Genomic DNA, 16,480 nt, shown 5'->3' with positions numbered 1-16,480 from the left:
GAATGAAATGTACTGAAAGTATCATGCACTAGCACTTCCAGAAATTCATTAAGTTGAGGATTATAAAAGCAAAACATTTAATCAAAGTAGAATGGCACTTCAATCCCCCTCCTGTCAATGAGTCACTAAAACAGGCAGGGCAAGCTGATTCTCCAATTCATTGTAATGTATTATTGCTGTTGACAGATTCTTGTATGCACACACAACACTGGTAAGCAGAACATAAATGGACATTTCTTGTTCAAGAGAACTTGCAATCTGAAGTGTATAGTAGTCAGTGTATAAAATAACTTTCTTACCGGCTGAGTAGTAGTTGCTTTAAATCCTGAAGAGTCTATTCTGAGATTTGGCTGTGGCTGAGCTTGAGATGCATAAGCAGGGTAAGTCTGAGTCTCATGATGCATTCCAGAAGAATCCTCTCGAACAGGTTCAGAAGAGCGTGTAATAGCAGATTCAGGAGGAGTCCCAACCTCATCATTCAGAGTTTCATCCAGTTCTTGATCAGTATAAGCACCCCCTTCTGTGTCTGTGTCTTCATAGTCAGACGTGTGTCTGCTGTCTGTGCTGTACATGGAATACTCACTGCCAGGAGCGGAGAGGTAAGAAAGGCGGTCATCGTGTAAATCGAGATCATCACTTGTAGCACCATCTGCCTGTGGCAAACAAAATTAGGGTACACATTTATTGAAATATGTTTTAGAGAATACCCTTTTTCTTGCAATGTAAAACGTGCAAGTTTTATCAAATTCGGTACCAATAACATCACAGGGGACAAGAAATCAGGTTTCCATCACTGAATATGTTAAGCTTAGATCTAAAACACTTTTCTGCAGCCTAGTTCTTTGAATCATTTTACTAAGGGGCCAGAGGACTGTAAGTGTCATAGCGCAGTGTCCACAGATATCAAAGTGCTTGGAAAAATACAGAGCTGCACTTTAAAGTGGTATTATGATAGCAGAATCATTACTTTGCAGATACATATAAGGAGCTATGGTCTAATTCAGATCTAATTAAGAAACCTGTAGCAATAGCTGATTCATCATTTGCTTGCTTGCAGTTGGCACTTTACTTGATAATAGTTCTTCAAGAGGATGGATCTAATGTGCATAGTGTAACATGCAGCTTGAGAACATAAGTGGAGTTTTAGTGGGGAACACAGAATACTAAATTGTGATTTCACATCTGTTCTCTCACAACTGTTCTCAGAAAGGTGAGAACGTGAATATGCCACTTGCTTTTACAACAATGAAAAACACATTCCATCATCAGGCGGTCCCAGCCCTGAGTACCCATGTAGTGAAATACCCAGAAGTCCCTTGATGAAAACCCATCCAATCCCCACAAAATCTTCACAGAATTAATATATCCTCCAGTTAACAGTGCCAATGAGCAAATGCTCCCTTACTACACTGCTACATGCATAAGGGCAACCATACAGCTCTCATTAACAGAGTAAGTGCTCTAATAAAGCAACAAATCAGTTCTGAGCAGCTCATACAACCAGGAGCCATTACTGCTTTAGATCTTCACAGAAAACCTCTCATGAATACTGTTTTGCCATTTCCCCCCAAACATTATTTCTTACCTTTCCTTCTGAAACCCACACTAGTTGGTTCTGTTGTTGCTGAATTGCTTCCTTAAGAGCTCCATACCATCCTTCATTCATTGAATTCAAGTTAATGGTAGCTAGAAGTACAGTAGATTAGTCTGACTTAATGATTTCTGCAGAACTAAAAGAAGGATCTGTACCATGAGTAATAAAAGCAATATAAACTGGTAGGTTAAAACTATGAGATTTAAATAGTAATGTAAACATTAGTATCCAAAGCAACCTTAAGGCCTGATGTACTTTGGGATGTTTTATCCCACAGGAAACACTGAATTAACAGTAGCTGAGAGTAAAGAGAGGCTTGAGTTTAGCCAGGCTAAAACAATAAAGTTACATAATTTTCCTATTTATTCAGGTTTTGATTTTCGCTGATGATCCTGCAAAGCCACAAGATCTATTAGAAATGTCATTTTGATGTTTCAGATTGCTTTACATTTGTGCAGTCATGTGCAAATGATGCACACACCAATTAACTACTGGTTATTGAATGGGGAAGCCTGAGCAAGTCCATCACTGCTTGACTTGGTCCATTTGCAGAAAATTCTGGAGGTAGAAGCTTCTCTCATCTTGCCTCCCCTTCCCTCTCAGAAATTCTAATCCAGTCTGTCTAATTACTTACTTGTGAAGAGATGGTGATTATTTTTGCGGAGCTTGTGAGCTCTTTCATACAGCTTTCTGGCACTTTTTCGTGATTCTGGGCACAACCTCATTCTCATGGTCTTTACTCCCTGCTTAGAATCAGGATTGAGGAACACTACAATAGGATACCACTGGGCATAATTCAGACGGTCCACTGCATTAGGAGTGACGTCTAATAAAGCATGTTTGTCCTGTTGTGACAAAAAGGACAGAGGCAAGAAAGTGAATCATTTGTGTACTACACGAAATTTTTTTAACATACTCCACAAATTGATTTTGTATTACCTTTACAGAATTCATTGTTTCAAAGTATTGATTTAAATCCTCCTCTATTTGAATTAACAGAATAATAAAAACCAAACAACTCCAATACCAGCCTAAATAGGAATATACATTTTGAACTGTAGGACAAACTGTATAACTCTAGAACTTTTAATATTTAACTCTATTTTTTAAAATTTCCACAAAGCAGATATTGAACTAAAAATAAGCAGTTTCCTATTAACATTCTGTAAATAGGAAAAAAACCAAAGACTGAAACACAAGACATAGGCCCATTACACACCTCTATTTTCCTTAAAAGAAAAAAAAAAAAAAGAAAAAAATCACTCTGCAGAACTTGGCCAGCTTTCATTCAGTGCAATCAAGCACACAGGCATGAAGTATATTGACTTTGCTCCTTTAAGAGCTTTTTTGCCCCCTCATACTTCAGCATCTGAAAGGCTTCCAGTTTGGTTTTAAGTAAGGAAATAAAAAGGTGAGCCTCTTATAATGAACTAATGTTAGAAATTTTAAGGATTAAGGGAGGGAGATGGAAGAACCCTTTCTCTTAGTCCTAACACGAAAGAATTATGTCAAGTGATCAATTTGTACACTGGGGTGGGGGAAAACCAACAACTCCATAAATAAAACAACCATTTCTAGCTACAATGTCACATCATGGCTTTAAATGAAAGAGGAAACAGCTTAAAAGAGCCTTTATGGAGAGAGGACAACAGCCTCTGGAACAAAGCCTAGGAGTACATCCAGGCTGCAGTTATTAATATGGAGAAGAAGAGGGGTGGTGGGTTTTTTTTTTTATTAACCAATGGAGAGATGAGAAAGTTATTCTTAAAGCAAGTACAATAAGTTATCATTCTACATTCAAAACACCCAACACTTTTCTTCATGTTATCGGTTTTAACTCTTCTTGTGTTATAAGCCCAGTGACAGTAAAAGACTTACTCTATCAATTATCTGCTTTATAGTGTGGAGACGAATAATGCCAGAACTACGTTGGTCAGTACCAGCATCTCTTGGTTCACTTTCTGGTAAAGAGGACACAGTAAAAATCTATTGTAAATTTACAACATATTCTACATTCCCTTATTAAGATAAAACAAACCATTTCATAGCTCAAGTTGTCAATTCATCTTGAAGACACTTCTGATTACATATAATACATGAAAGTCTACCCACCATTTTGGCCATAAAAATCACATCTTTAAAAAAGCACTTAGAAACAGGATAAGGTACAGAATTAAAATGAAATTTGAGGTGGCTATAAATAGAACTAATATTTCTTCAGAGAAATATCAGCAGCAATGTAGTGGAAGAACTTCACATTTAGTCTGTTCCTTTATATTGTCAATGTCTTGTTAAATACATTAACTAAAGTAATAATGTAGAAACTATCTAGCCAAAGAAAGCCGGCTATTTCCTAACTGCAGAAAAACCTGATCTCCCACTTACTTGCAATTTGAAAGATATCTGGTTCTTCTCTAGCAAGTTTCTCCCGTGCAACATCAGCTATTGGGCCAAAAATAGTTACAGGTCTGAGAAACCCAGCTAGAATTGAAGGAAAAAGAAAAGTCAAGATATATCAATTGATTAAACCAAATGCAAGATACTCTTAACTACATTGGCTTTTCCAAACCAAACCACACAAACCTGTAACGTGCACCAGTAAGAGTAAAGACATACCTTCCCGAAGAACAACTCTTTCATACGCAGGAAACTTCGTCTGAACAGGTTGGGCAGAAAGATCTTCTCTGCTTTTCCGGAGATTTCTTTTTGAGCTCCGCAAGCCTCGGAATCTCCAAAAGTCTGCTCGATCTCCTCCTGCTGTCTTTGGAAGCGTGTACTGTACACTAGCCAGCTGCTCAGCTCTAAGGTGACAACAAATCCCAGTTACCAAGAAGTCAGCTTCTGAAATAATGCCTGACTTGCAAGCTTACACGCTCAAAAAACCACTACCACTGGCTGAACCAAGCTTTTGTTGTTTCTGTATTAAGAACTACAAGACAACTACTGAGCCTGTTCTAAAACTTATTATATTCTTGTCTCTTGTATTGAAAGTTTATTCATGGACTGTGCAGAGTCAAAAGCAAATCCATAGATCACATCTTTTACTTCAGTATGTTTTAACACTTTGTCACTTTTTTTTACTGAACCAGTTCTATAAACTTTTGTCCTGCAGGGAAGTCCAATCATTCACTATACAGATACAATTTAAAATTGTGGGTTTGAATCAGCAATTTAAGTACTGCAAGATCGTACCTGTTTTTGTTAGGTATGATACCTCTTTCCACTTCCTTATGATTCTTCCCAATTCGAATGGCCAGCCATGAACCCAGTTTGCCATTGTACAGGGTATCCACCACCCGGAACACTTCACCTTTATTGAAACTTAGTCCATAAGGAGATTCCTTCTCGTATTCAAAATGAGTTCTGATATAGAAAGAATCCCCTACATCAGACTCAACAATACGACGATAAACTGAAAAAAGGAAAAGAAATTCCAAACTATCAAGTGATACACAAGTTCAAGTGATGTTATAACGCTCACAAGAATTACAAGAAGCAATGCCTCACCTTAATTCTCCTTGTTCTAAATATGCAACATTACTTCAAGAAGCCATAATGTCTCAGAGCTGCTCTATTTTAAGCAGCATAACTATTTATAGTAAACTCTACTAACAAATTCAACTTTTATAGTCAAAAATTTGATTCAAGTGCAAGCTTAATTCATTCAACCCGGAAGAAATTAATCTTCAGAAAAGAAGTTTATATGTACAAACACATCAGCATAATCAATCATTTTCAATGGTGTAACTACAACCGACTCTTCTACTTCCTCCAAGAATAATGCGAAGACTTTACTTAGATGGAAGGGGTTATTTCTGAAGAGGTGTTTTTTATTTGGGATTTTGTTTGTTTGTTTAGGGGGGTGGGAGTGTGTGTATACTGGCACCATATCAATCTCTACTCCATTTGCAGTAGCCACCTATCCCAAAGCCAAAAGAACTTAATAGTCTAAGGTGCCAATTTCCTGCAAGCCAGCAGTTAGTTATTGTTCATTAGACTTTTTAATGCTGTTCCAAGCAGTCTACTACATCACTTTCAATATACAAATATTTACCATCTTTTTTCTTCTGTGCCAAAATGGTTACTTCTTCACCTTTAGGAAGATCAAGCAAAAAAAGGACAGCTTCTTCTCTGATGATATTTGTGAAGTCTACATTATTTACCTGGTATCAATGAAGCAATCAGTTTGATTTAGCATATGACATTATTACAGAGATTTAATTATACAATAGAAAACCTGAATCTATTGCTATGATTTTTTTCTTACTCAATTTCATACATACCAAGTGCATGTATCTCAAGATGCCTCTTGTACCACTGAAGTCTCACTTTATTTCTCAGTAAAAGCACAGCTTCCAGGATAATAGGTAGCTGTTCCTTTTATACTCACTATGGAGCACCTATATACATCAGCAGCCCACAGAGCCCTCTGACAACTTAAGTCACCCAGCATGAAATCAAACAAATTTATCAACTGAATTAGTCTACATAATTTGATGTTAAAAACTTACTAACCTTCCTAGCAACAGTACAGTAAAAAGAGATCTTGCTCCTAGTAAGTAATCTAATAAATACATACAGAAAAAAGTGTATGAACTACAAAGGCAATATATTCAATCCTACAGAAAGAAAACCTACTCTGGTACAACAAAACATTTGTAATGTTAATGGTTTTGACATACCCTGAGAATCTGGTCCCCTTCCTCTAATCCTTCTTTTGCTGCAGGGCTGTCTTCCAGAACACCAGCTACAAATATGCCAACATCGTTGCCACCTGCTAGTCGCAAGCCCACACTATCTCCTTTTCTGAATTTTACCAGTTTCATGCTTGGCCTAGAAATTTAGAAAATATTCCACTTACAGGTGTAATAGCATAAAATATCCTAGTAAATTTGAAACATGCAAAGAAGTAATCTGTCCATTAGTCAATTAGTGAATATTTTGCTATATATACCATTATCTGCTCATCAGCTGCAGCTTTACAACATGCTCAATAGCAGCACTCCAAAATAACCCACCTGCATGTACATGTTTAGAATGGTTTGTCTTACACTCACAGTGTTTATGTGACATACTGACACTCTCTTCCAAAAACATTCTTCCTTTTAAAGAGCTGTGCTGGCATACAGATCTATTTTGGCTCTGAAGAGATCAAAATGAATTTGAGGTGAAACCAAACTAGAATCTATTCTCATGTACACTGATGTCCGTGAGATCCCAGTTGAAGTAGACTTATTTCCATGTTGGGACATTGCACATTTCTGCAGTAACCTTTATTCATTACTCTCCAATTATTATGAAGGGTAAATAATATACTACAGTAGTTTTCCTCTCTTTGGAGATGGGGACAGGAAAGGAGGGGTGAGAGTGCCCAGGGAGAGAGAAACCCAGCAAATCCTTTTCACCTGTTGATTATTCTAAGTGCTAATTTCCACATAAATTAATAGACTTTAAAATAGTATATTACACAATGTAAGTGCCAACAAGGTTCAGGAATAAATCATGTCTCCATTCTATTATTTGTGAACAGAAGGGTGAGGACAGGATACTGGACATGACATGAGAGCACATACAGACTTTACTGAGCACCCTGGATAAAAGTTTGGTTTGCTCAAGGAGCAGGCAGGTTCAAATAGAGTTCAGAGATACATTACCGAAGCATTCCATCTTCATGGGTTGAATTGGGTAAAGGACCATCAGATGGACTGACTGGTAAATCCACATCTGGCTGACCTCCTTGTGCATACACTGGCTTTGGTTCTATTAAAATACCAAAAGAGTTCCAATGTCCATTTGGTCATTTAAAGATGAAAATGTGAAGTTTAACTTAGCTAAGACTTAGTTAATGAATTCTTCAGTAGCCTTCCTCTACCCCACTTAGACCCATTTAAAAATGAAATACTAGAAAACTCACAGCAACAGAAGATACTCTCATCATGCCATTCAGAGCAGTGTGATTACTGGCCTAATTACTACTTCAGTGAAGATTCCCAAACTTCCTTTGTACTTCATTAAGTACTCTGAACACTGCAAAACTGTAAGAACTAAGAGGCTTCGTGCTCCCAAGACCACTCTCAACCAATTAGAAACTGTTTCCTGTTTCTAACCTTGATTTCTCTGACCTAACTTCTTCATTTTCCATTGGTCCTCTTCACTCAAGAATTTAATTTTTGAAATGAAAATACCATAAAACCTCAATCTACTGTACATACCTTGAGGTTCAGTTGGTGGTCCTTAGAGCTATGCACTTACTATGGCTTTGCTGCAGAGCTTCTCTGGAGTTACTGCACTGCAGGCTTCCCTCAGCAACGAGCACTAGTAGGGGCTCTTCTCTGATACAGGCTTGGTCATGTTACAAGAATTTATATGTAAGGCTTATCTTTGCACACTGGAAAACATTTGATTTCAAAAAAGGCTGACTTTGAACTAGTCTAATACTCCTGATCTTACCAACAAGTGTGTCATCTTCCCTTCAAATCACTGAACAGACTAGTTTGAAATTGGGAATTTCAGGAAACAATTGGGTAATTATACCTTTTTCTAACGTGACTCTGGTCCTTCCCACAGAGTAACATAGTATTTTCCTGTAAGTCTTTAAAGACCCCTTCCTAGGCTAAGCCTCTGATGATCCCTCCAAACCAATACTCTTCTCCCACCCTTCTTTGACACAATCAGTTGTGACAGTCATCTTGCCCTTGCCCTTAGTCTAAGCAGCAAACTGTCATAGATTCTGCCAACAACCTCTCTAACATTTTCATTACAGTCTTAGATCCTCATTTCCCTAGAGCTTTCTGTGAGGCTATTAAAGTTTATGCCCTTTGCTACACTTCTTTATCTCAGACTATATATTATGGCAGTTAATTTTACCTGCAAATATTAATTTAAATATTAGCTTTATGTACTGGCCTACAACTCCTTCCACCCAAACCAAGTATCCCCATGTGCCTCTTCCCATTCATGCAGGAATAAAACACTGCTCCTTCGCCACCAACCAACAAAATCCCCACACTATCACTTGCTTGCTAGTCCCTCAGACCAGTTATCAGTACATTGTTTTGGATTAAGAACCATCTTAAAGGTCTCCTATTTGACTGGATTTGTATTATGCCAATCACTAATCTTCAGTATCTTACAGAAATGCAGAATTCATCTTTCTAATCTCACTACCACATCCTTTTCCGTCTTGGCAAATATAAATTACTTCATTTGCCTCTCTTCATAACACTGCTGTAAAAGGTCACCTCGTATGACAATCTTTTTAATAATGGCTGCTGTATCAGAAAACCTACTGTTCTTACTTTCAAGATCTTTCAGAGTCTATCAAGATCATAACCTTTCCAGTTCTTCACTAATCTACTACATGCTAAAGTGTCACTGCTTATCCCTTAGGTCCTCAAATATTTTCAAGCCTGACTGTGCTATCTCTCATTGCACCCAGCCTTTCAAGAACAGCTCCCTCTAAACCATCTGCACAGCTCCTTTCTCCACTCGTAACTTCACTGAAATGCCTCATTCTGTAAACAAAAATCTTGTTAAGTGCCAGCCTGCCTGGAATAGTGTCCTGTATCATCTTTTGTTGGTTTTTTTTTGTTTGGTTGGGTTTTTTGTTTGTTTTTGGGTTTTTTTTCCCTTTTTTACACCATCTGGCTTTTATCTGCTGCCATTTAGCTTATCCTTCCCTTTTGGGAAAAAGGAATGAGATTTTGTTCTGGTTTTATTAGCTGTACTGCATTTGTTCACCTGCCTTCTTGGTCCATGACTGTAGTTAAGTGCTACATGAACAAAGCATTTTGGATTGTTTGAGTTGTATCTTGGGAACAGTAGTTCTAAACAGGCTTAACTACGCCCTTGTTACAAATATAGTCTGCTACAGTAACCCATAAGAACACACTTGCTGCTGAACACTCAGAAAAGAAATGACAGATTTTAACCTTGCCTGAGAAATCAGTACAAAACTCTTTACAACCATCACTTATAACTACAACCCTAAACACTGAAATCTGACCCCTATATAATGACAGACCCCACAACTTAGGTTTTCAGGACCAAAACTCTTAAGATATAAATGGTATTATGGTTACAAAGACTGTTTGTATTCAGAAATAAAAATAATTAGGACTTCGTCTGTTTTAAGACTTGATAGTCATTCCACACATATGCAAGAGCATTAAGTCTTTACTGGTCATCCATTCTCAACAACATGCATAATTAATATATTTTAATATTTTTACCTGGGAGTGGTGGAGTTTGTTTTTCAGTTCTTTCAACTGTCACCTCTTCCACAGTTTTAGAAATATCATCTGCATTCTTTACAGGTGTAGAGACAGCTCCTGGTTTAGTTATTCTCTCATCTTCTCTGCTTCGATGACTACATTAGAAAAAAAGATTCCACTCTGCATACAGAACTGCTTCTATGATCTCAGTCTACTAAGACTAAAGAATAAATACTTTCACTCATCAAGCTGAGGGTAAGGTATAACCATTGCTATTTCAGACGGTTTTGTTCTTAGACTATCACGTTATTAATAATTTTTTCCACTTCAAATCCAAGTGTTTTGTCCCTAATTTCACGTTAGCAAAGGACTTCCCTAGATATGGCTGTTGAGAAAGCAGCAGCACATGGTGACAGAGACGGCTCTCTGCTTCAAGCACACAAGTCACACACATGTGCTGTATGTTAATATATAAGGAAGTGAGAAGCAAAGGGAAGAAAGGAAGAAAATCCATTAAAAGGCTCTTTTTCTCACCCCTTCCTATAGAAAACATGGATTTTGAGACTTAATTCTTAGGCTTTGCTGTGACCATGCTAATTTATCTGCTCCTTCGTGTGTCAGCTGCTCTGAAACACAAGTGCCGCTGGTGTGGCACCTTTTACCTTTGCAAAGCCTTGCCAAGGCCCATACAAACATGTCCCTCATTTCTCATCTCAAAGATGAGGCCTTCAGTCCACAGCTATTACAAGATGGGAGTGCTTCTCATCCACGCATTTTAGTCAAAAGACAATATGCTGCTTCTTATGTGTTTCTTGCACACACTTAGTGTATAAACTGAAGGAATTTAAGACAAGTTCAAGAAAGTTCTTGTTTTTAAATTATGAAAGCAAGGAAAATTCTAAAGAACATAATTTCTATTCCTTGAGTTCAAAAGATCATCTTTTATTGTTGTATTGAGCTACAGCTACCAGCTGTACCACAGCAGAACTGAACATGTGCTGCATGTTGAAATGTTAGCCACTACACTGCTATCTGATGAACAGTAAATAATTTAATAGGGTTGGAACAGATGAATATTAATAATGAGCAAGAAAAATTTTCTTCCTGGGAGTTGGCAAATAAGCAAGGATATAAAGAATATTTGAAATAAACAGACACAAATACCAGCCTTTTATATAATACCAGACTGAATTGCCAAGAATGGGGGGAAAAGGTATTTTCTCAAGGATAACAATGGCTTGGTCAGTAGGTGCAAGCTCATCTGCTGTCATAAAGGAGAGGTCTGTACTGGAGGGAAAGAGAGAGAAGTTCTGCACTACCAACAGCTAGATGGTGCTACTGGGCAATAATGAGCATCACTGCCCATAAAGCACAAACGGATCAAAATCCCATCATACAGAGTTAAGACTGTTAAGATCCTAATCAGAAATGATACTTCAAGAGTTGGAAATAACGTCAGAAAACAGATTCCAGCAAGTCTGTTCATCCAAGATGTGCAGTAAAAAATAAAAGAAATTACAAAAATCGAAACAAGCAGAATGTGCTTTCCCGAAGCAAAATGAAGTTTAAAATTCAAGAAACAAAGCTTAGCTATTCAGTCAAGACATACTACAACTTCTCCATGCATTCCTCTGCCAGTTTTAAAACCATGTGCCCGAAGGCAGCTAAACAAAATAGAATACAAAAAAGTACTCCAATCACCACAACGAACTGAAGACAGAAGCATTCTTGCATTATAAACAGTTTTAAGTCATTAATAAAAACAAGCACAGTAGTTTAAGTTTAAAAATCCCTATTTATGCCTTTTTTATCCAGATAAAGTCCCTTTTGGAGGCTTGCACAGTTGATTAAAAGGATGCTAAAAGTATGTGTAACAAAATGAAAAGTAAGCATTTATCCTTCTACTTCATTCCTAAATACCACTGATAGAAGTTTTCTTATTCCTCTTTTGGATTTCCAGTTTAGGTGCATAAGATACACAGTACCAGACTAAAACATGACTGCACTGTTCATTCCCTTGAAAATAGTTCCTGGCTTGTTAAAAACAGACACATGTATTTAGCTATTTAAATTCATGCTAAGCGTCCTAGAAACAGAAAAGTTCTGTAATACTCTAAGCTGCAACTAATTCTACTCCCCAAAGATTTCTGGGTAATGAGCACTCGTTAAGGAGATACTACAGGTAAGTTTCCCCATGAGCCCTCTCTACCTGCTTCCAAGCACCTCCTAACATTTCAAAGCACCATTATTCCAAAGTAATAATACCTGTTTTGCTTTAAAAATAAGGCAGAAAGTACTGCAGTTACTACACAAAGACAAAATTCATTTTCCATTTCCTCCACACAGTCCAAACCCAGTGTAATTTAATGCTGCTTTGATTCCTGCGTACATCAAGACCATGTAAATGTGGAAGCTCTCAAGAACAGTAACTAAAATACAGACACTGAGGGCACAGCAAAAAATAGTCAGGCGAGTATCTGAAGCAACAGGCTCCTGGGCTGCTGCCATGTGTGTAGGCAAACACACTCTGCCAACTCAAATGCCTGCAAAAGGTCAGGTCTACTCTACCTAAGACATGAAAGTTTAAATGGGAAAAAGCTGATAGAACAAAAAGGAAACATCAGAGAAGCAGGGGAGTAGATTTTTTCCTTGACTTTGCTTAAACTGGCCAGTAAACTCTGAATATTTCACATTACAAGATGATATAGGAAACAACTTGATGCCACCACTGGTTCCAGGTGAGGGAAACTTGTTAAAAACTGACAGCTGCACTTCCCAAGAGACGAAAGTGTAGTTCCCTATGTGCACTGTGACACTGTTGCTTAACATCTGTGCTGTGTCAGGGCCCCCTCTAAAAAAATGTCAGGGAGAGGAAGTGAGGTAAAGTGTGTTTAACGGAAACATTTTTATATTACAAAATGCAATCAGCTACATGTTAGTGCCATCCACTGTGGCTATTACTGCAGAACAAGAGATGGCCTGCAACACAATGTTTGTCTCTACAGAAAGTTACAGAAAATATGAACTCATAAGCTCTTCCCAAATGTGTTTTCAGCACATCTCAAACTGTTTAGCAAGAAAAGACTAAGAGTAAAGTAGCATCTTCCTAAAGACATTCAAAATAGGCCTGATTTTTATCTTATATCCTAGTTTTTCAGCTTGTTTTGAAAATGGACAGAATATCCAATCTCTTGTGCCACATATAAATTGACAAGGGTATTACAGAAGTCAGCTTCATCCTTCCAGAAATAATGATGACCTCTACAGTGGTTTCTTCAAGCTACCACAGCTTTCTTGCTGGGGCTGAAGTGTTAAACGTATCAGATGATGCTTTTGCTATTCCAATATCTAGGTGAGGAAGTCAGCATAGGAGACAGAGTTCCCAAGCAGGAGTTCTTTCAATTAGTAAAGGGCAGCCCAGAGATAAGAGTCTGGCAGGTTTGGCAGCACCTGGCTATAAATCCCAGTCTTTAGGATGGGTCAAAAAGCTTACCTAGCTCAACAACTTCTTAGTGCCAGCAGTAAGACCAGATAGCTTAGAAAGGATATGTGGTACTTGTCCTGAGCAACTCTCCAGCTTAGGTGCAGAGACTTCTTTTACTCATTCAAACTTTTTAAGTACAACTCTTTATAGGTTATACAAAGCAAAATTAGTCCTTTCTGTTAATAAGTTAAGAAAAAAGTTTTAGGATTTGAGTTTTTAAAAGACTGTTCAAGAGAGATCTGTGAATTTTCTTTAGACTAAAAAAAACTAAAGTGCTATTTAATGCTTTGACAGAATGATCGAACAGCAATTGTTATGGAAACTCTATATCCAGGAGCATTGCAAGCAGCCTGATGTACATACCAGTGTGGAATACTGAAAGGTGGACAACATTAAAGACCCTGTCAGACCCCAAAGCAACACTGAAGCAGATCTGTTAGCAGATTTCTGTACTCTAGTCCTCACCCAGAAATGTCAGTCTGTACTTAAGCTTGTATGATAGGACTAAGAGGATTCCCCTGGAATTTCCCTCCTCATTAACATACAAACACTTGGCAGTGTCTAAATAAAGACTCATTATCTTCAATACATTTTTAACATCCTCCTTAAGCTTAGTTGGAAGACTTTTTGCACATTTCTTGCTCAGCTCATTCTCAAGCCTTTTTCTTCCTCCAGATTTTCCACCAAATTAAAAAAAGAATAAGTAGTTAACAACTAATTTGATCTTATAGTAGATTTAAACTTGCACAAACAACCACTACAAAGAGAAGTTGCTCTCAACACATTTTTCTTTACATGGCTCAGGGCCCAGATTTTCTGATCTTGAAAGGGACATGTCGCGCAGGAAATCAAGTCATGCCAAAGTAGCTCTTGCTCATAAAGAAGATATAACGGATGCATTCAGAGTTGAGATAACTTCAAAGTTCCCTTCAGGGAGGATTTAATTCTTCCAACAGTTTGGTCTACAGGGAGGAAGTGACCATCTACCTAAGTCACTGCAGTAGGACAGGAAAGCACTAACACTAAGCTAAGTCAGTCATAGTTACAGTTCTGATTGTTCCTCCCTCCACAAACCCTATCAGCCTGGACTAGAAATGCACATCAAGACATACAGCTTTTAAATATGACAGAGATCTCTCAACCTTCACAATCAAAGCCCTGCCTCTGGGAACTTGCTTTCAGGTTTTTCCCATTAATGGGGTTCCTACTGGAAAACAAGCTTTCATGCCTTGTGGTCCCTTTGAACAATGTACACAAGAGAAGCAAAAATGTCTGTAACCCATAACCCCAAGCAGGTGCATATGCAGGTACAATCTCTCTTGCAGTTTTATTATCTTTAAAAGACTCTAAAAGCCTTGAAGGTGTAAGTGATATTTTCCCCTTGGGCAAACCAAATTTTATTAATAAGCAATCAGGCATATCTTTTATGAAACAGCCAGCTGCAATTTGTTTTCTCAGAGTTTTTGAGCAGCATCTATAAATCTTCAGATGGAGGCTCCGAATTTGGAATTTGCACAAATCAAGTCTAACTTCTGCTCTATCATATATGAGCAGTCAGAAGATAAACTTTTCGCTTACAAATATTTAGTAGAATCTGAAATCCAACACTGAAACCTATATCAATCAATTAGAATGTCTATTTCCAAACTGCAGAAATCCAAAACGGAGCAGATTTTTTATTCAGGACTGAAGTTTCATATGGCAGGAGAAAAAATTCCAAACCATACAGTACATTACTTATATCTGAATTCAAATAAAATTAGACTTATGTACTGAAGAATTATAATCAATGTTCCATTACCAAGTTCAAATATTAAAAATTAGAGTGTAAAAGCTAAACCTGCTGTGCAGTACACCTTGTTTTGTAGGAACTAAACGTATTTAGAAACATAAGATAATCCCTATGCCTAAACAAAGCAAGATTTCAACAAGTTTACCCAGGCTGGACATGCAACAGCAACTGTGCTACAGGTCATCTCAAATCTCCTCACAGCTAACTGCTTTCTAAAACCAAAATACAACTACATATTATTCAATAACATATTGCTATCAAACTTACATTATCATTCATACAGCCATGCTCTATGACTATGTTTAAAAAAGGTGTAACACTAAAGAAAGGTTCAGTTCCTCCTCAAGTCTAAAATATCTGGATCATTATCTGCATCTCTTGAGACAAAGAATGTCATATTACTGCTTCCATAGTTCTGCTTCACATTTGTTACACCATATAAATCCAAGCACTCCTACAACTTATATGTCACATTAAATAGTTGATTTAAAAATAATACAATGCTGCCATCACCTGCCGTTGCTGGGCTGCTGTGGAGAATGTCTGGAATGGTCTGAAGGCTCTGACCTCTGGTCAGGAGATCGTGAACGACTGCGGCGGGGCCTGTCATGTGATCGGTTGGAATGATCTGATGCCAGCGACTGAATTTCTGAAATGTCTGTTAAATAAAAGTTGTTTTTTCATGAAATGACTGTAATTTAAATGGTGGTGTGACCTGCTCAAATGGGAATAAGCTTTTGCAGAGAATTTTTATGAAGATGTTAAATCTATGCTTATTATTACAGAAAAACCAAACTTAATATTCCTGAAAGAACAGCCACAAGAATAGGGACTGTATCTTTTTCTCCATGGTTTTTGGAGGTGTGGATTTCATTCACATTCAAACAAAAATTTACCCATATTACAATCTTATTCCTAACTCTTTCTCCTCCCCACCCTCTCATCCCACTTAGGTATTTCACATCTTGACAACACAAGGAATTCTCTCTCTTTAGAAATCAAGTTTTTATACTCACCATCTCTTTCTGAAGCATTAGCAGAATGAATACTGTCAGAAAGGTCAGGGACATTCAACAGTGTGGCTCGTTCATCTCGCTGAACAACCATCTTCAATTTGCCTTTTGACCTTTCTATTAATGTTTTGGCATCTGCTAAGGACATATTTTCCGTCACTGTGCCATTTATCTGGAATAGAGCGGGGAAAAAAAGAACAGATATAAACTTGCTAAAAAATCCCCAGTGAATCTCCAGCAAAAATAGCGGTGTTCTGTCTGATAATATTTAGAAATAGTTAAATATTTACCAAATTACCATAATATAGTGGAAGACCATTGGGCTCATCCAAAATATTGCATAATATAGAAAATTATTTTCAACTTTCAAAGTCAAAGCTTCTA

At 37.5% G+C, this 16,480-nt stretch overlaps 1 protein-coding gene across 12 annotated transcripts in view; it reads right to left on the bottom strand.

The window, feature by feature from the left end:
* Window positions 1-16,480, bottom strand: part of TJP1 (tight junction protein 1) — a 190,226-nt gene that overhangs the window by 15,841 nt on the left and 157,905 nt on the right. For all 12 annotated transcript variants that reach the window (XM_048318273.1, XM_048318275.1, XM_048318272.1 and 9 more), the window contains 13 exons: window positions 16,100-16,268; window positions 15,597-15,741; window positions 9,826-9,962; window positions 7,249-7,354; window positions 6,277-6,427; window positions 5,649-5,757; window positions 4,787-5,006; window positions 4,211-4,395; window positions 3,980-4,075; window positions 3,473-3,555; window positions 2,229-2,439; window positions 1,586-1,686; window positions 300-653 (listed from right to left, as the gene is read on the bottom strand). In XM_048318273.1, coding sequence (XP_048174230.1) covers window positions 300-653; window positions 1,586-1,686; window positions 2,229-2,439; window positions 3,473-3,555; window positions 3,980-4,075; window positions 4,211-4,395; window positions 4,787-5,006; window positions 5,649-5,757; window positions 6,277-6,427; window positions 7,249-7,354; window positions 9,826-9,962; window positions 15,597-15,741; window positions 16,100-16,268 — 2,067 coding nt within the window. The remainder of the gene's footprint in view (window positions 1-299; window positions 654-1,585; window positions 1,687-2,228; window positions 2,440-3,472; window positions 3,556-3,979; window positions 4,076-4,210; window positions 4,396-4,786; window positions 5,007-5,648; window positions 5,758-6,276; window positions 6,428-7,248; window positions 7,355-9,825; window positions 9,963-15,596; window positions 15,742-16,099; window positions 16,269-16,480) is intronic.

Source organism: Corvus hawaiiensis, chromosome 13 (genome assembly GCF_020740725.1).
Source record: "Corvus hawaiiensis isolate bCorHaw1 chromosome 13, bCorHaw1.pri.cur, whole genome shotgun sequence".
NCBI lineage: Eukaryota > Metazoa > Chordata > Aves > Passeriformes > Corvidae > Corvus > Corvus hawaiiensis.
This window is presented reverse-complemented; position numbering and strand designations above follow the sequence as displayed.